Here is a 16,581-nt window from a genome sequence, read left to right on the forward strand (position 1 = left end):
CATTTTTCATTAGTTCTTGAACTACTAATGATGCAATTAAAAAAGCTCAAATTTGCAAATTTTTCGATGCAATTCTACCCCAAAAAAATCAAATCACAATGAAAATATTACGTGGCAGTTTTCATCACAATACATATTTTTCCTTCCATATAGCACACTTATACAACTTGCTAGGTAAGGCTGATCATGTTTTCCTTTGTCACTGATATTGCATATCATTTCATTTTTCATTAGTTCTTGAACTACTAATGATACTTTGGTTTAATTTGCTGAACTTTCTCGAACCTTGCTATACGAAACCCAAATCTTTTGAAAACATTGTCTTGTTAGTTTCAAAAAGGGATTTTATAATTGCTCCACTTAAATGTGCACGTATTATTGTTTGTAGTCAAAAGATATTTATTTTTATAATAATGTCAAATAATTATTTAATATTTGACCTCGTATTGTTATTGTTTGTTATTGTTTTTATTTTGAGTTGTTATGTCAAATGTTCTACAAATCGCTTTGTTACAGCTGCAGCTGTTGTGAAAAAAAGATATTTGCATTGTATTGTAGTATATATGTAACGGAGTGATATATTTAGTTAAATTATGGCGGAGGTGACCGTCACAGTTGTAAACCCCGTCACATATAGACAAATAAGTATTCATCCTAACATTCGCACTTATATCCGTTTTTGTTTTTTTTTTAACTAAACCCATTTCATCATACCGACTTTTAGTGCAGGTTTTTGGTGTGCAGTTTTACACAGTGCTAATCGGTTTTATATTTGGCAGTGTAAGCAGTCAAGAGTGACACACCTTCTCTTTCTCATGTGTCAGTGGACAACAACACACACACACACACACACACACACACACACACACACACACACACACAAACACACTCTGTATGGAAATTGATATCCAGGGAGTCGTGTGGGACACGCCAAGCCAAGGCGGGGCAAAAACATAAGACGGAAGAAGATATTCTCTGCAATATGCACCACAACTTTTGTGTGAGCTGAAAACGGTCTGACTGTGAGTGGGGAGACAGGACGGAATATGTCTTAAATTAGAACAGCAGAAGCAGCAGTTAGTGATACACGCACACAAACACCCACAGTGTCTCCTGGAAAAGTCATTGTGCAGCCTATTTGTCCACACACGGGTGAGTGAGGTTAACGTGCTCATTTTGAGTGTCTGAAACTCAAGTGTTTCTTTTGTAATTGTAGCTTGTTACTGTTGTGATCAATGGCGTGTTGTGTCACTTTGTGTGGTGACTGTCTATTGTGTGTGTGTGTGTGTGTGTGTGTGTGTGTGTGTGTGTGTGTGTGTGTGTGTGTGTGTGTGTGTGTGTGTGTGTGTGTGTGTGTGTGTGGAGAGGGGGATAGAGTGCAGATGGATAGAGTTACACTGCAGTCATCAACACCCAGAGCCTGCTTGCAATACAGATAAAGACGGTCACACTGTCTCTCACACCTTCAACCCGGTAGCGACGTGCATAACGCAAGCACATTTGTCATCCAGGTGCGAAGCGATACATTTGCATGTGGCACACGTGGAGATGAATCCTGGAAGCATCGCATGGAAAAGGACCCGGCTTTGTAAGAGCTGACTGCAGGACGACGGGAGAGGTGGCGGATGAATTAGGCCACCCGAGAAAGTGGCATTGGCCCCCGAAGGTAAACGTTTGCTTATTTGGATCCGATACAGTGGTGCCTCGAGGTACCGGTGCCCAGACTTAGGATGTTTTCAAGTTCTTTAATACCACCCCAACTTGAAGTTTACTGTCAAACTAAACATTAAAAAAAAAGAGAAATACATGTGGTGTATTTAAAACAAGCAAACAACCCTGCCTTTCAGCCTAATGATAACATATAATGGAAAATACCGTTGAAATGCTAATGCTAATAGTTAGCGCAGAAAATCGTGGTTTTAGAAGCAATGGATATTTGAACACAAACAGTGGGGCAACACAGGTAGACAGATAATATTAAAGCATCTTGCTGAGTTACTCACAATGGAAGTAGAACAAGAAGTAGCACACCTAACATTTGCCTTTGTTGATTTAAACGGCAAAGAAGAACGACTTTTAAGTTTTCCCCATTCACGACGAGTATGACAGAGCGAGTAAGTGACTTCCGAGGTCAGAGCTTCCACAAGCTCCGGCGGGCGTGCCTCCGACGCGGCGCCCTCTTCAAGGATCCCGAGTTCCCCACCACCGCCCAAGCGCTCTTCTACAAGAGGGCGCCGCCGCCAGGGGTGACCTGGAAGAGGCCGCGGGTGAGGACCGGCCCCATCGGGAGCTCCGCCGGATTAGGCCAGGTTCACTGGACGCTGCGTATTTCCGCCTCAGGAGATCTGCAAGGACCCGCGTCTGTTTGTTGATGGCATCAGCACACGTGATCTACACCAAGGCAGTCTGGGAAACTGCTGGATGGTGGCTGCCATTTCCTGTCTGGCGTCCGAGCCTACGTTGTGGAAAAAGGTAGGTCCTTCCCTCCCGCCTGTATCAATATCTATCCGTCCATCTAGATGTGAATGTATGTACAGTATAATTGCAGTTGAACAGTTTTGCTCTCACCAACCAATTTTGGTGAGAGGTAAATTTGAAATGAAAGCGAATTAAAAAAAAAACTGTCCCTAATCTGTCTTGCTCACCCTAACCTGGAGCACAGCCAAGCGAACTGCTCCAAAATGAAGTGAACATCATTGGGAATAATTGATTACAATTTCACAGGCCATGGATTCGAATTTAGCTTTTAAACGTCAACGCTCTTGCTAGTGGTTCGGCCTTGCCTTCAATGTGACCTCTCTCCAAGGTCATCCCCGACCATGCGGACCAGGAATGGAACCCCAAGCGTCCAGATTTGTACACGGGGATCTTCCATTTTCGCTTCTGGCGCTTTGGCCGCTGGATGGATGTGGTTGTGGACGACCGGCTGCCCGTGAGCAGCGGCAGCGTTCTGCTTTTCTGCCGCTCGGCCACGCCCAGAGAATTTTGGAGTGCCCTGCTGGAGAAGGCCTACGCCAAGTTCGTCACTCCAGACCTTCCACCTCCATCCGCTGACAAGGAGTGACGCGAATCTGTCCTGCTGTCTCACCGCCGGTTGTCTTCGCAGGCTAAACGGCTGCTACGAGGCCCTGGAGGGGGGCAACACCGCCGAGGCTCTGATCGACTTTACCGGGGGTGTTTCGGAGCCTCTCAGCTTGAACCGTGAGACCCTCAGCCTGCACGGCGACCAGCGGAAGGCTCTCTTCCAGACGCTGGCCAAGGCCAACGAACACAAAGCCCTCATCACATGTTCTATTCGGGTAATTGACAAACACGCGCTGCTGTTAAGCGCCGCCTGCGAAGCTCACCGTGATTACGAGACAGAAATGCATGCAGTCGGCTTCACACCACCTTGTGCCTCAGCAGACAGACTTGAAATCTTTATTTCTTTGTATTCAAATTCAATCAGCCATTGGGATGCAAAACTTTTCCGTTCCATACCTTTGCGCGGGGATTCCTAGGTCTGTGCGTGCCATCGCTTGGCCGGAGTCAAAATTTGCAAAAAAAACGAATCTGTTGTAGAATTATGAAGAAGTATACAGCAAATGTGATTTTTTTTTTTTTCTCATTTCAAAAATTCAGGTCTCAGGTGTTGATGTTGTGTGTGCGTGTGCCCAAAAAGTTTTCCATAATTCCAAAGCATATTCAATTTTTTAAAAAATTGTTCTCTTTTGAATAATCGAAATGTTCAGCTCATTCAGTTCACCTTGGAGAATGATTTTCAGCGTTCCAGAAATTCCCACATTCCCAAAAATTTTCACCAGTGTCATTACACATCCGTCCATCTCATTCCATGTTATTCCTTCTCATTCCATCATTTTCAATCCTATTCCCCATCATTCTACATTTTCACCGACATATTGCACATTTTTCGCAAATACCAACCCATTTTATTCAGGATCATTTCATATCATATGATGTCATTCCCAAATAAAATGTATATTTTTTTGGGTGCCGTTGCCAGCCATCCGAAGGCGAGACGGCGGAGTCGGTGCTGGACTGCGGACTGGTGCGCGGACATGCCTACGGAGTGACTGCCGTGAGGAAGGTGTGGCAGGGAAGCGGAATGTCTCGACTGTTCTTGGTGCGCATGCGGAACCCGTGGGGCACCACTGACTGGACGGGTGCTTGGAGTCAGCGGTAAGCGGCAGACTAAAAGCTCTGCTGACCTTAAAGGGACAATTTTGTATTAACAATATTTAATTTTTTTTTTTGCATGCTTTTAAAATAGCGTGGGTGTGATTTTTCTTTTCCCCCTTGCAGATCACAGCAGTGGCAACAGATGAGCCGTACAGAGAGGGAGAAGATGGGACTTGTAGTTCGGGACGTTGGAGAGTTCTGGTTGGTATTTTTGTTGTTTGTCTTCCCGTACAGACAAACCGAATTTAAGGGATGATTTAAATAGAGGGCGGCCCGGTGATCCAGTGGTTAGCGCGTCGACCTCACAGTGCTGAGGTCGTGGGTTCGATCCCGGCTTCGGCCTTCCTGTGTGGAGTTTACATGTTCTCCCCAGGCCTACGTGGGTTTTCTCCGGGTACTCCAGTTTCCTTCCACATTCCAAAAACATGCATGGCACTCCAAATTGTCCCGAGGTGTGAGTGTGGATGCCCTGCGATTGGCTGACAACCGGTTCAGGGTGTCCCCCGTCGACTGCCCGAAGACAGCTGGGATAGGCTCCAGCACCCCCGCGACCCTTGTGAGGATAAAGTGGATCAGAAAACGGATGGATGGATGGATGGATGGATGGATTTAAATATAGTGCAGGTTTTACAGATATTTTGAAGGGGGGTTACAGTAATGACTTTAATGCCCTCACATGTGGGAAAGGAGAGCCAATACAATTCAATAGAATTCTGCATTACTGTACTTGTGGTAGCAATACTTTACTCACTAGAAAAGAAATCTGCAGTCATATGTTGTTTGTTTTTGTGTACGTGAACCCTGTCCTTCCTCCAGGATGGACTTTGAGGACTTTTGTCGCTACTTCACGGATGTGGTGGTGTGCCGTCTGGTGGAGAGGGCTCTCCTGTGGCCCAGCTCCCACTGGAGAGAGGTGTGCTGCTACGGGGAGTGGGCTCCGGCACCAGCCCGCCTCAGCGCACCTCCGCCGGCCGTCTGCGTGCTGAGCCGCAGGAAGGAAGATCCGGTCGAGGGAGGAAGGTGTGGGGTAAACGGAGACCATGAGGACGACGTGAACGGAGGCTTGGAGGTCCAGATGGACAAGAGGAGCCGATGCGGAGGATGTATCAATCACAAGGACACGTTCTTGCACAATCCACAAGTAAAGCAACACTGAATCTTTCATGCGTGAACGAGTTGGAACGCAATACTGCTGCTTCCCGCTTCTTTCTGCAGTTCATGTTTGAGGTCCGAGGCCAGGAGGAGGAGGTGCTCATGTGTCTGCAGCAGGAGGACCAGAGGATACGGAGGAAGGATGGCGGCGGGGACAACCTGCCCATCGGTTTCGAGGTACTTAAGGTGAGCTCGCTGTCATCCTTTTTGCGAAGCCGTTTGAGTATTTATTTCATGTCGCCTCATCTCAAGGCCAAACTCCTCATTTGCTTATTTATTTATTTATTTACAAATGAATGAAATATAGCATGTTGACACTGTTCAACAACACAAAAAAAAATCATCAAATAACATTGAAAAAAAATAACTTGGGTTACAGTTTGAGCCGCAATTTTAACATTGCAGTCATAGGTCGAAATATCAGTGGATGTACCAATTTTACTTTTGGCTTTCGCATGGCCCGCAGAAGGTTTGCATGATACAACTTGCATGTGACTTGTGGAATATTCCCAATGTTTTTTTTTTCCAAGTGGGTAACTTAGGAACAAGACTAAAGTGCATTTCAACTGAGATGTTATTTGTTCAAATAAACGTAACCCTTTCATGCACCCTGAAAGTTATAGTTGGCATAAGGAGGAACACAATGATTTTAATTGATTATTTCATTTCATTTCAAGTCAAATTTTAGGAAACAGTGACAGCCCATATCTTCCCAGTGCACCGAATTATGATACAAACGAAGACAAAGAGCGCACCATAGAAAGCAATAATATCGAATAAATGCTCAAATACATTTCCATAGGAGCGCCTCATTTGACATTTTGACCGTCCCTAACCTCCCCTGCCCGGCTCCACCTTCAGGTGGAGGAGAACCGCTGCAGCCGGGTGCAGCGTGTGGCGGAGCAAGCGGCCAGCTCCATCTACATGGATTCTCGCAGCATCACGCTGAAGGTCACTCTGGGGCCGGGCTGCTACGTGGTGCTGCCCACCACCTACTTGCCGGGAGCCTGCGGCCGCTTCCTCGTGCGCCTCTTCTCGCATTCGCATGTCCAACTCAGGTGCAAGCATTTTGCGCACTTTTTGATTTTAACATGCAGTAGAGGAGGGAGGAAGGGCACATATGTTTTGTGGTGGTTTAGAGCTTTTAGTTTCTCGCAAGTCCCATGTTGCTGTGGGGAAAAAGTAACTCAACTTGACTCAAGTCAAGTCATGTGACTCCTTCACCTCTGCCATTTCTACGAATGACTTTTTGCCTTCTAGGGAACTGAAGGACGACTTGCCGTCTCCCTCCTTATTCCAGTGCTTTTTACCTCAGCCCACCGTGGTGACCACAGTCCATCTACGGAATGCGACAGGACTCTGCCGTCCTGAACAGACGGGTGGCTCCTCTTTCTTTTCTAATTCGACCTATACAGTGGTGCCTTGAGATACGAGTGACTCGAAACAGCATAGACACACATATGTGATACGAACGGTGGAGCAACACGTAGATGGATAATACTCACAATCATGGATTCTTTATCCTCTGTGAAGAATGACTTATGTTACTGCTTAAGAGTTGGAAGGTCTCCTTTCTTCAGGTATAGCCTTGCGTATGACACATTACATTTTTTTTTCCGGAAAGCTCGAACAATAATAAATGAAATTTCCGTTCATTTCAACGTGGGAAAGACAATGTTAGTGTTTTGGTCTTAGACGAAATTAAACTTGTATCCAAAGGTACCACTGGACATGTTTGTGATGTTTGGCTCCTAAAATGCACTATAACCTTGACGTCAAGTTCACTTGTAAAGCTTACAGCGCATTTTAGGTTTAGGTTTCCGAGTGATGTGCCTTTGTTGACAATGTGGTGTTATGACGGACAGCTCCAGATGTTTATGCCATCATCCGTTGCGAGGGCGCCGCCGTTAGGTCTCAGCTGTTTAAAGCTGAAGGAAATCCACAATTCCAGCTGAGAGCCATCTTTTACAGGAGATACCCCGATGCACACATCTCAGTCGAGGTTTGCCATCTTCCAGTGAGGTCATACATTTGACACACGGGCGTTTGTTTGATTCCCCGTGTGTTGTGTGCAGCTATGGAGCAGCGGCCTGCTGTGGGACTCCATTTTGGGCCACGCCCGACTCCACACGATGCCCACCGACCAGAGTCGAGACCATTCGTTGGCGCTACGGGGCGACCGCCTGGGTTCGGCAGGCCACGTCTGTGTTGAGACATCTTCGAGTGTCCACCTGACAGACCTGTAGCGGCCACGCAGCTTCGTCCGGTTGCCATGGTAACAAAAACTGCGCCCGTCACCTGGAGCATTATTCCAAAATGGGAACCGCCAAATGCCAAATGCATGATATTGCTGTACTTTGTTTGTAATGCAAAGAAGTTTTGTTTTCTTTCCATGTGTCATTTCTCAATATAAAAAGATCTCCAAATAAATAAATAAAACCAAATGACCTCATCAAGCACGTTTCTGTGTTCTTATCCATTATTTTGACAGAATAGATGGATTGTTGCAGTGCTTCCGTGTCTTTTTGTGTTGATTCCCCCAATCAGCGACTCCATCTAAGAATTTTTGCCATGGGAAACACTAGCAAGAGAGTGACAATGCACATTTAACACTGCAGCTCCCCATTTAGAACTGGGACAAAAGAAAGGTAAAATAACTAATAGGTCCCAATTTGGACATTTTCATTTTTGTTGCCAGCGGTGTCATTTTTTTTCAACGTTGTCCCATGAAAAGGTACAGACACCCCCACTTACTCATTTGTTCTTCTCTATTGACATTTACATACTGTCCTTTGCTTTACTTTTAGCAAAATTTTAAGCAAGAGGTGCTGTTCTAATGCACCAACACACTTAGGCAGTAACTCACTGCGTAACACACTACATTTCAGTATTTGAATTCCGAGCGGATTTTTTGGTCAAACCTATTTCCCAAATGTGCTTTGTTCGTGATCAATATTCATAATTATATTTCATTACCATAAACTAGGTGACAATATATTTGAAAATGTCGTGTCGAATATAATGGCAGCGTGTGCGTTGCAGTTACATTTAGACGACCAAAGAGAGATATAAAGTTTTTTTTGCTATTTTACTTTTTAATTTTTAGTTTTGTATTTTGCTGGTTGGGGGAAAGTATAAAACTTAAACCATAATAATAATAATAATTCTATCGAGAGAAATTAATTCTTCGAACACCTGACAGCGGGCGAACCGCCCTCGCTGACGTCATTAGTTGACACTCAGCCAGAATATGCGGTGGCGATTGGAGAAGGCGGGCAACCCCGGAGTTGCTCGCCAACCCTGCAGGAGGTCGAAAGTGCCGGCTCGGGTAGGAAAAACCTTGCGCGTACGCGCTGGACGTAAAAACGGCGATTGTTTTATTTTTGGGGGACAAACTGGAACACTGTTGGTGCTTAAGTTGGGTGTGGTATACTGAAACTTTCTATTGTCGGGCGAGGCTGTGTTGTTTTGAGCCGTGTTCAGGGAGAGTAAAGAGAGCAAAACCTGTTTTGTATTGCTCGTTTGACTCCAATGCAGATTTCCCTGATGTGCTGTTGAAAACAAACGATTCGCTTATTTTAATGGCTTTCTTAAATATAGCTCAAAAAAAGATTGTTGTTGCTGCAGCTACATGTTCGGGTGTTAATGTAGTGTGGGTGGAAATAACGCACCCTCAATCTACAAGTGGGCTACGGTTACCCGGGTGAACGCTCCAGTACCCAAACAGGATGGGACCTTACCTGAGCTGGGAATGTGGTCCGACTGCTTCCACGGTTCATAATCTGGAACCGCGTCTGTCTCTGACTTGTATTAAAGTTACAACAGGCAGCTGTGATAATGTCTTAAACGTGTTAAAACAGCAGCAACAACTGACTAAATTGTGCGCATGTTTCAGGAAGAAGTAAACAAAACATAAAGATGGGATGGTTGCTGGAGCTGCGGTTTGTGTTGAGTCACCCAGCCCACATCAACTGTTGCATCATCCTATAAACGTCGTGATGAACCGCGTATTTAGTCCCTCGGCCCTCAGTCAGGACCTATTAAATGTCGGACTTGGCCACAACAACTTTTACTGCCGCCAACCAGTCAGAGGATGGAAGAAGGTTGACATCGTGTGCTCGCTAGTTGGGCCTCTGAGGTTTGAAATCTGGTTGGTCACAAATCACATTGACTCAACGTGTCAGTTCAGCGCCTCTTCTAGCCCACGTAAAGGATGAAATCTTAGTGGATTAAAACAAAAAAAAATCCAACATCCATGTACTGTATGCCAAGAGAAATGCGGTGAAATCAAGAGAATAGACTGGTGAGGCTCAGTTGCAGTATTTTAATTTACAATCCTTCATTCTCATCTGCAGCTTCGATCGCCATCATGGCCGACAGTGTCCCCATGCGGATCATCCGCAATGCTCCCCGACCGTCAACACCCGTGCTAGGTAAGACCACTTAAGTCCTGCCCGCTCGAGTGAACTCACAACGCTGAAGTTCTCCTTTATGACCCCCGCAGTGGCCATCAAGGTTCTCGTGTGCATCATCCCACTCGCTCAGATCATAATGGGTGAGTGACACTGCAACCCCCCCTCAAGTAGCCTTCAAGGCTTCAGTTCTTCTCCCGAGTTGTTCAAGTCAATAAGTATAACCCTGGTGACATCAGGCGCGGTGCATCTGGAAGACTGCCCCCGCCAGCACTACATTCCCATTTACCTGATCGTGGTGGGCGTCTTCGCCATCATGCTGGTGGCGTGTATTTGCCTGCCCTGCGCCCGGGAGCCCAAAGACGGCCCCCCGAACCCGCTCTGCCGAATCAGCCTTGGTTGGAACGCTCTGTTGGCGGTGTTCCTCGTCGCCTGGTTCATCGCCGGTGAGTGGCACAATTTTTTGAGCACTTTTAAGGCAAAAGCGCGCACGAGTTGACAACTGCTTGCTCTTACTAGTGATACTTTGCAATTAGGGACCTATGCTCATGTATAAGACCAAAACATTTACTCGACTCAACTCAACGGTATTTCTCGAGCACTTTAAAACAACCACCGCTGTATACAAGAGGTGAGGCAGGTGCGTAAGGGCGGAGGAGATCTAAAGTGGGGTGAGGCCAATTAAACACATAATAGAATCTCTAAAATGTATAGGGAGCCAGTGAAGGGGTGCCAGAAAAGGAGTTATGTGCTCCCTCTTACGAGTATCTTTTAAGAGGTGAGCAGCAGTATTTTGGACCAACTGGAGATGCTTCATGGAGCATTGGTTGACTCCAAAATCAAGTGCATTTCAGTAATCCAGCCAAGATGTGACAAAGGCATGAATTTCTGTTTCAAATTGCTCTTGAGTAAGGAGAGGTTTTTACTTTAGCCATCTGCCTAAGATGAAAGAAGCTGGATTTCACAACTGCACCAATTTGCCAGTCCAATTTAAAATCACTGTCCAGTTCAAGACCCAAGTTCGAGTCTGTTGGCTTCAGATAAGGCGCCAGCGGGCCCCAAGTCCGCAGGATGGGATGTACAAAGGCCACTGAGACCAAAAACCGTCACTTCTGTTTTCTTTTCATTGAAATTCAAGAAACTCAGTGCCATCCAGGTCTTGATTTCCTCGAGCAATGCAGATTAATTTATTGCTTGTGTTTGTTAAAAAAAAAAAAAGTCAGAAGAGGACCTTTGAAAAATAAATCGCATCATAATATGGAGTTTGTTTTTTTTTAAATTATTTTTCAAAATCATCGGCTTCCCATATTCTTTCCTGTAGGTAACGTGTGGATCTACTCCATATACAAGCCCAACTACTACAAGAACGTCACCAGCGCTGAGCCCTACTGCGACAAAACACTCTACCTGTTTGCCTTCTGGACGACGACGCTGATTTACATCCTGGTGGGTCTGTTCGTGGTCGTCGGCTTCCTAGTCCTGGTGGGCCTTTACATGTGCGGACAGGCGGACCCCGACGACTACATCTAGAACTCTCAAATGACCCGGCCGCGGAGGGGGAGCCTGCCGCCGAGGCTGCTGGGTAATGGGCTGAGCCTTGACGACATCACGACATTGCTTGTCGTAAGAACCGATGATAGTTCTGATTATACCGATCACCGTTTTCAATGTTTATGATATATTTTCTAAAGACGTGACACTTTTGTGGCAGTGTAAAATAGTCAGAATCGAACCCGGTACCTTTGCACTGTGAGGTCGACGTGCTAACCACTGGACTGACAACTCTTCTTTGTGGGTGTGTCAAATTTTGCTGGTGCATTCATTTGCGACAAAAGTGAGTACACCCCCCAAGGAAAAATGTCCAAATTGGGCCCATTTAGCCGTTTTGTCATGTGAATACTACAATGTGAAATTAGCAAAGTGTCATTTCTTCTTGTGTTGTCCAATGAAAAGATATTGTGGAATATTCACTTCTCCACCCCCCAAAAAAATGTCTGTCCAAATTGAACAAACCTGTTACGTTGTTGATTGTCCACATGTGAAATCAGGAAGTCTTGTACAGCTTTGAATAACGACAACTATGCTGATCTCCAAGTATGATGTCAGAGCTCAAGTCAACATTCTCTTAAATAAAAGTTCCGTATGGAAACTCACTGTGCAAACAAAATCTGGAATCTGGTCTGGAATTTAAGACTGCTCCGGCGTGCGTTTCGTCACCGAGGAAGTTGTTCAAATCAAAACTCAGAACAGTCACTTGCCACTTGGACCAGAACAACAGCAACACATACTTTATTTTTTTTTTTAAAACATAATTTACATTCAAATTGAACAATATACTCATGATGTATGCTTGAGTCTAATGTAAAAGCAATGAGAGCCTTTGTGGGGTATGACATTATATTCATGTTTGCGGTGTGTTTCCACTCCCCCCTTTGTTTGGTTGATTACGCTGTGCCGTCAGCATCCCTTAGCCGCCAGGTTGGCGAGGGCCTTGGCGTGGACCGGCCTGTACAGGAGGGCGAAGCTGGACGGGGTCAGGAGGCCTTTGCCCTGGGCGTCCACTTTGCCCATGAGCACGTAGTTTTGGCCTGTAGAGAAACGGGAGACAGCAATGATTGCTTCAACCAAAAGTTGTGCGGACCTTGGCAATGAATGAGTTAAAACTGCTGGAATTGAGGTTGTGGCTTGAGCAGGGAGCGAAGATCGAATACTGGACATGGCTAACAGAGAATAAAGTCCTGCTTATCCGGGTAGCCTCTGTCAACAGCGGGAAGAAGAGCGAACGAGATCAAATTCACGACACGGATTATCGTCATACCTTTGGTCAGTCCCGGGGATCTCTTGCACGTGGTGTTCAGTTTGACGGTTGCGGACTGTCCCACTTTGCTGATCTTCAGTTTTCCTGGCTTATAGGCTTTAATGAGAGCCACTTCCAGTGTGGCAGAACCTCTCGGACCAGGGATCACATCTGTCACCTTCCCCGCAACCACTACAAGGAGGCAAACGGCATGTTAGATCTTTGAAGAGAGTTGACCAAGCCTGGAAGGGCTGGATGTGGTTTACCGAAGTCACTGGGGCAGAATCTGGACTGCAGAGTTCCTGTCCTCTTGTAGGTTTGCTTGCACAAAGGGTTGAGCGGCAAAGCTGTGGCAGAAACAGATCGCGATGAAGCGAGTTTGTCAACAAACGTGACGAGGCGTCAACTCACGTTTCTTGTTCGCTGTCGGCTTCTTTGGGACCACCTTGGGTTTCGGTGTCACTTTAGGTTTGGGTGAAGATTTGACGGCCGGTTTGGTTTTAGGCGTGGGTTTCACTGGTTTGACGGCCGGTTTGGTTTTCGGGGTGGGTTTCGCTGGTTTGACGGCCGCTTTGGGAGTGGGTTTGGTCTTTGGTGCAGGCTTGCTTGTCGGTTTGTCGTCTTTGGTGACTTTGGGTTTGGGCGAAGGTTTTGTTCCGGGTTTGGGTGTCGGCTTTTTCACAGGCATCTTGGGGGTGGGTTTAGCCTTATTGGGCTTGGCGGTCGGTTTACGCGGTGGGGGCTTTATTGGGATCTTAACGGTTGGTTTTTTAGCTGGTTTTGGGGTGGCTTTGGGCCGGATGCTAGGCTTTGGCTTGGGTGTGGTTTTGGTGGTTTTGACCGGTTTGGCCGTCGTTTTGATGGGCCTCTTTGGCTTCGCGGACGGTGTCTGCGTCGTGGAGGGGGTTTCGGACCGATGGATGAAGTCTCCCCCGGCGGTGGGAGTCCGAGAGCCACGCGGCACGCTGTTATAATGGGCCATGAAGCCATCTGAGGTCACGCTAAGGTCAGAGACAAACTGGACGAGGAGCTGATTGCCATTGGTCACGACAGCCCTGCGGCAGACGTGGAAAGGAGCGGAATCAAATGTACATCGGAATACTGTTTTGTTTTGCTTTTTTTCTTTAGGTGTCATGTTATACTGACAGCTTTAACACTAGATCAGCGGTCCCCAACCTTTTTTGCCCCACGGACCGGTTTAATGTCATACAATATTTTCAGGGACCGGCCTTTAAGGTGTGGCGGACAAATATGAGATGACCTGCATGAAAACTGTGGTATTTTCGAAACAGAATAATAAACACGAATCGTGACACGAGGAATGTCCTGTCTGGCCACAACGCTCTGATCGCTGTGGTAACGTTTAAACGTGCCTTCAAAATAAGATAAAAAGTGCATGAAAAATACGACTCACCATTCGCCGCATATTATATAGGGTGAGCTTGGTGCGTGGGAATCTCCCGTTGAGATAAATCTGTATTTTAAATGTAGCCTTCTTTTTCTTGAAAGTCTCCTGACTGGGCCTTTCCCCCTTCCCAAAGAAACTTTCCAAAGACGTTTGTTTTTTTTTACTCATTTTGCTAGCTCCTGGGTTTCGTTTTAGCGGTAACCCATCACGGGATCGAGAAGCGCGCCTTGACCTGCGTCAAGAGTGACACACTGTAGACGGATGTAACAGAGGATCCGGTCAATTTTTCAAAATAAAACATCTTTTTTGATTCGGAAATGAATAAAACGGAAGTAATGTAATTTATTTATTCTTTCTGTGCGGCCCGGTGCCAAATGACCCACGGACCACTACCGGTCTTTGGCCCGGGGTTTGGGGACCACTGCACTAGATCTCATTTTAACGGTAACTGACCCCGGTACCCTGTCGCCACAGAACTTCCCAATTCTCCTGGAGTCGTCTCTCTCCCCTCCGTTGAACAGAGCCACGTAGTCGTAGCGACAGTATGTGTCCGGTTCCAGGTCCAGCTTCTCAAACTTCAACTCGATCACCTGGCGAAGAAGCGGCGACACGCCAACACAAACCGTGACGTGAAATAAATAATAATCCGGCTGTCGCGCCGCATTTCTTTCCTGGATCCCACCGCTTGCGATACAAAGGACGGCATTTAGCACCGCTCTCAGCCCGGCTTCCTAATTCTTCAATCTATTGGCAGGCACAAGCGGGCACGCATAAGGAACTCTTTCATTTGTGCGAGAAGCGCTCCTGGAGACAAGCCCCCTTTTGCAGGTGTGGGCACGCCTCTTCCTGCAGCCGCTCCAAAGCATCGCTTTTATCGCAGAAACTTGTATACGGAGCCACCTCAACCTAATTTGGATCTCTGCTTTGAGTAGAGTGTGCGTACTTTTGCCACCTCTGTTAACATCTCATTGTTCTTGCTTGGTTGGAATAGCCCTTAGGCTACATCCTAAGCCGTCTGAAAGGGGAACCGAGGCTCCATACCTGAAACAAATGAATCTAAACGCATTGAAATCTTGAGGTGAGTCTGCTCACGTTGCTCGGCTCGACCGAGATGTACCAGGAGCAGCTGATGCCTGCCGGGTAGTTGGAGTTGGGCCAGTTGGGCGTCTGGATGGACCCCTGGGATTTGGTCAACCGCCCGCCGCAGAATTGATTCTCTGTGGAAAGGGCGGGGAGAAAACCACACCAAAATGTGCTCATGCAGTCGTCTGAATATATTTCGAGCCGCCACAAAAATGACACCACACCTTCCACATGCGGCTTCCCCGCCCGGAAGTAGGCCAGGAAGCCTCTCCCCCCCGTGGCCTCGTCCGACACCATATCCAGCATCATGGTGTTGGACGTGGAGATGAGCGCTCCGGGCCGGAAGGTCCCACAGAAGCGGCCCAGCTTCTGGACCAAGCGCGTGTGGCCGTTGTAGACATCCAAGTAGTCGTAGCGGCAGGTGGGCTCTGCCTCCATGTCGAATAGGCGGAAGGACAGCATGACCACGTGACCTTCGGGGACCTTGAAAGACCAAAAATGCTTTCATAATGAGACTCACACATTGCGCCTCGGCCCTCACGCCCTACTTCACGGCCACGTCCTTTTTTTGGGTTTTTTTTTTGTTTGTTGTTGAGGTTTAGGTGTTAATGACGAGAGTGATTCTCAACCACTGGTCTGAAAATTATAATTTGCACTGCTGCCTTGACATACGAGTGACTCGACTGAGTTTTTCGAGATAGAGATAATTTCAAAACAAAATTGTAATAATAAAAAGCTCGAGAGCAGTTTGTCAGATAATGAACATTTATTTTTTTTTTAAGGACATTCAAACCTTTCCTTGCCACAAGCAGTTGGAGTTTCCTGTCAAACAAAACCGAGAGAATTGCACATTGAATTTTTTTCAACAACAACAAAACTTTGCCTTTGAAATCTTTGCGCGCTAAATGTTAACACGCGAATGGGCAAATGAATGGCATCGATAGTTGCGGTGTTGGAACACTTCACACAACGGATATTTGAAAGCGGCCAGACAATCTCACAATACTCACAAGCGTATATTCTTTATCCTCGGTGAAAACGAATAGAAATTACGATTATCGCAACTTTCTGATGTACGAGTGTGTCCGAGGACGGAATTAAACTTGTAAGTCGAGGCACTACTGTACTCCAAATATAATGACAGACATATCGTGAAGAAGGACGATGACCGTGCATGCTCTTTCACGAAAAATTTCGATCTACAGTTAATAATTTTTTTCACGATCTCGTTTGGCATTGCGACACAACGGTGTGATTGTACGTTAAAGAAGGAAACCGATTTGTGACTCACAGTGATGTACCAGGTGCATTTGCTGTTGGCTTTGTAAGGACTGGGGAAGCCCTCGCTGGCCACGATGCCCGAATCGACGACCAGATGCCCCCCGCACTTGAACACGGGCCTGGTGGAATGTAGAGGAAGCATATGCGAGGCCACAATCAGACGCAAGCGCCACTTCAAACGGCGAGTTGAACGCGGCACGGTGCCTGCAAACGTTTACGTGCGCGCCGAGCCACAGCGGCACAGTGTGCCTCTGTTTCAAAGCCGCTCC

General features: G+C 46.6%; 2 protein-coding genes across 4 annotated transcripts in view; one reads left to right on the top strand and one right to left on the bottom strand.

The window, feature by feature from the left end:
* The first annotated feature begins 904 nt into the window (after positions 1-904).
* On the top strand, positions 905-7,769 carry LOC109507035 (calpain-5). Of its 3 annotated transcripts, XM_019856167.1 has the most exons (14): positions 905-1,152; positions 1,512-1,666; positions 2,066-2,267; positions 2,341-2,472; positions 2,807-3,018; positions 3,107-3,299; positions 4,004-4,179; positions 4,303-4,380; positions 4,996-5,320; positions 5,395-5,517; positions 6,193-6,389; positions 6,592-6,710; positions 7,197-7,333; positions 7,407-7,769. In XM_019856167.1, the coding sequence occupies exons 3-14, from the start codon at positions 2,103-2,105 to the stop codon at positions 7,575-7,577; spliced, it is 2,028 nt and encodes a 675-aa protein (XP_019711726.1). In that variant the 5' UTR covers positions 905-1,152; positions 1,512-1,666; positions 2,066-2,102; the 3' UTR covers positions 7,578-7,769. The 3 variants fall into 3 exon arrangements, with proteins under 3 accessions (XP_019711726.1, XP_019711724.1, XP_019711725.1); XM_019856165.1 differs by having other exon boundaries at positions 1,512-2,267; XM_019856166.1 differs by lacking the exon at positions 905-1,152 and having other exon boundaries at positions 1,353-2,267.
* A 4,246-nt stretch (positions 7,770-12,015) lies between these two features.
* LOC109507036 (procollagen C-endopeptidase enhancer 2-like) overlaps positions 12,016-16,581 on the bottom strand; it is a 5,812-nt gene continuing 1,246 nt past the window's right edge. The window contains exons 2-9 of the mRNA XM_019856168.1: positions 16,323-16,431; positions 15,256-15,514; positions 15,041-15,165; positions 14,402-14,538; positions 12,952-13,595; positions 12,807-12,887; positions 12,562-12,732; positions 12,016-12,331 (exon numbers count right to left, since the gene is read on the bottom strand). Of these exons, the coding sequence (XP_019711727.1) occupies positions 12,201-12,331; positions 12,562-12,732; positions 12,807-12,887; positions 12,952-13,595; positions 14,402-14,538; positions 15,041-15,165; positions 15,256-15,514; positions 16,323-16,431 (1,657 nt within the window). The 3' untranslated portion in view covers positions 12,016-12,200. The remainder of the gene's footprint in view (positions 12,332-12,561; positions 12,733-12,806; positions 12,888-12,951; positions 13,596-14,401; positions 14,539-15,040; positions 15,166-15,255; positions 15,515-16,322; positions 16,432-16,581) is intronic.

Source organism: Hippocampus comes, unplaced genomic scaffold (genome assembly GCF_001891065.2).
Source record: "Hippocampus comes isolate QL1 unplaced genomic scaffold, H_comes_QL1_v1.1 scaffold246, whole genome shotgun sequence".
NCBI lineage: Eukaryota > Metazoa > Chordata > Actinopteri > Syngnathiformes > Syngnathidae > Hippocampus > Hippocampus comes.

What these genes read in the sequence shown, in the direction of transcription:
- LOC109507035 (XM_019856165.1), top strand. Translation starts at nt 2,103, where the DNA reads ATGACAGAGCGAGTAAGTGACTTCCGAGGTCAGAGCTTCCACAAGCTC. An exon ending in TGACCTGGAAGAGGCCGCGG is followed by an intron (nt 2,268 to 2,340) that starts GTGAGGACCGGC and finishes TTTCCGCCTCAG; the next exon opens with GAGATCTGCAAGGACCCGCG. An exon ending in ATGCACACATCTCAGTCGAG is followed by an intron (nt 7,334 to 7,406) that starts GTTTGCCATCTT and finishes TGTTGTGTGCAG; the next exon opens with CTATGGAGCAGCGGCCTGCT.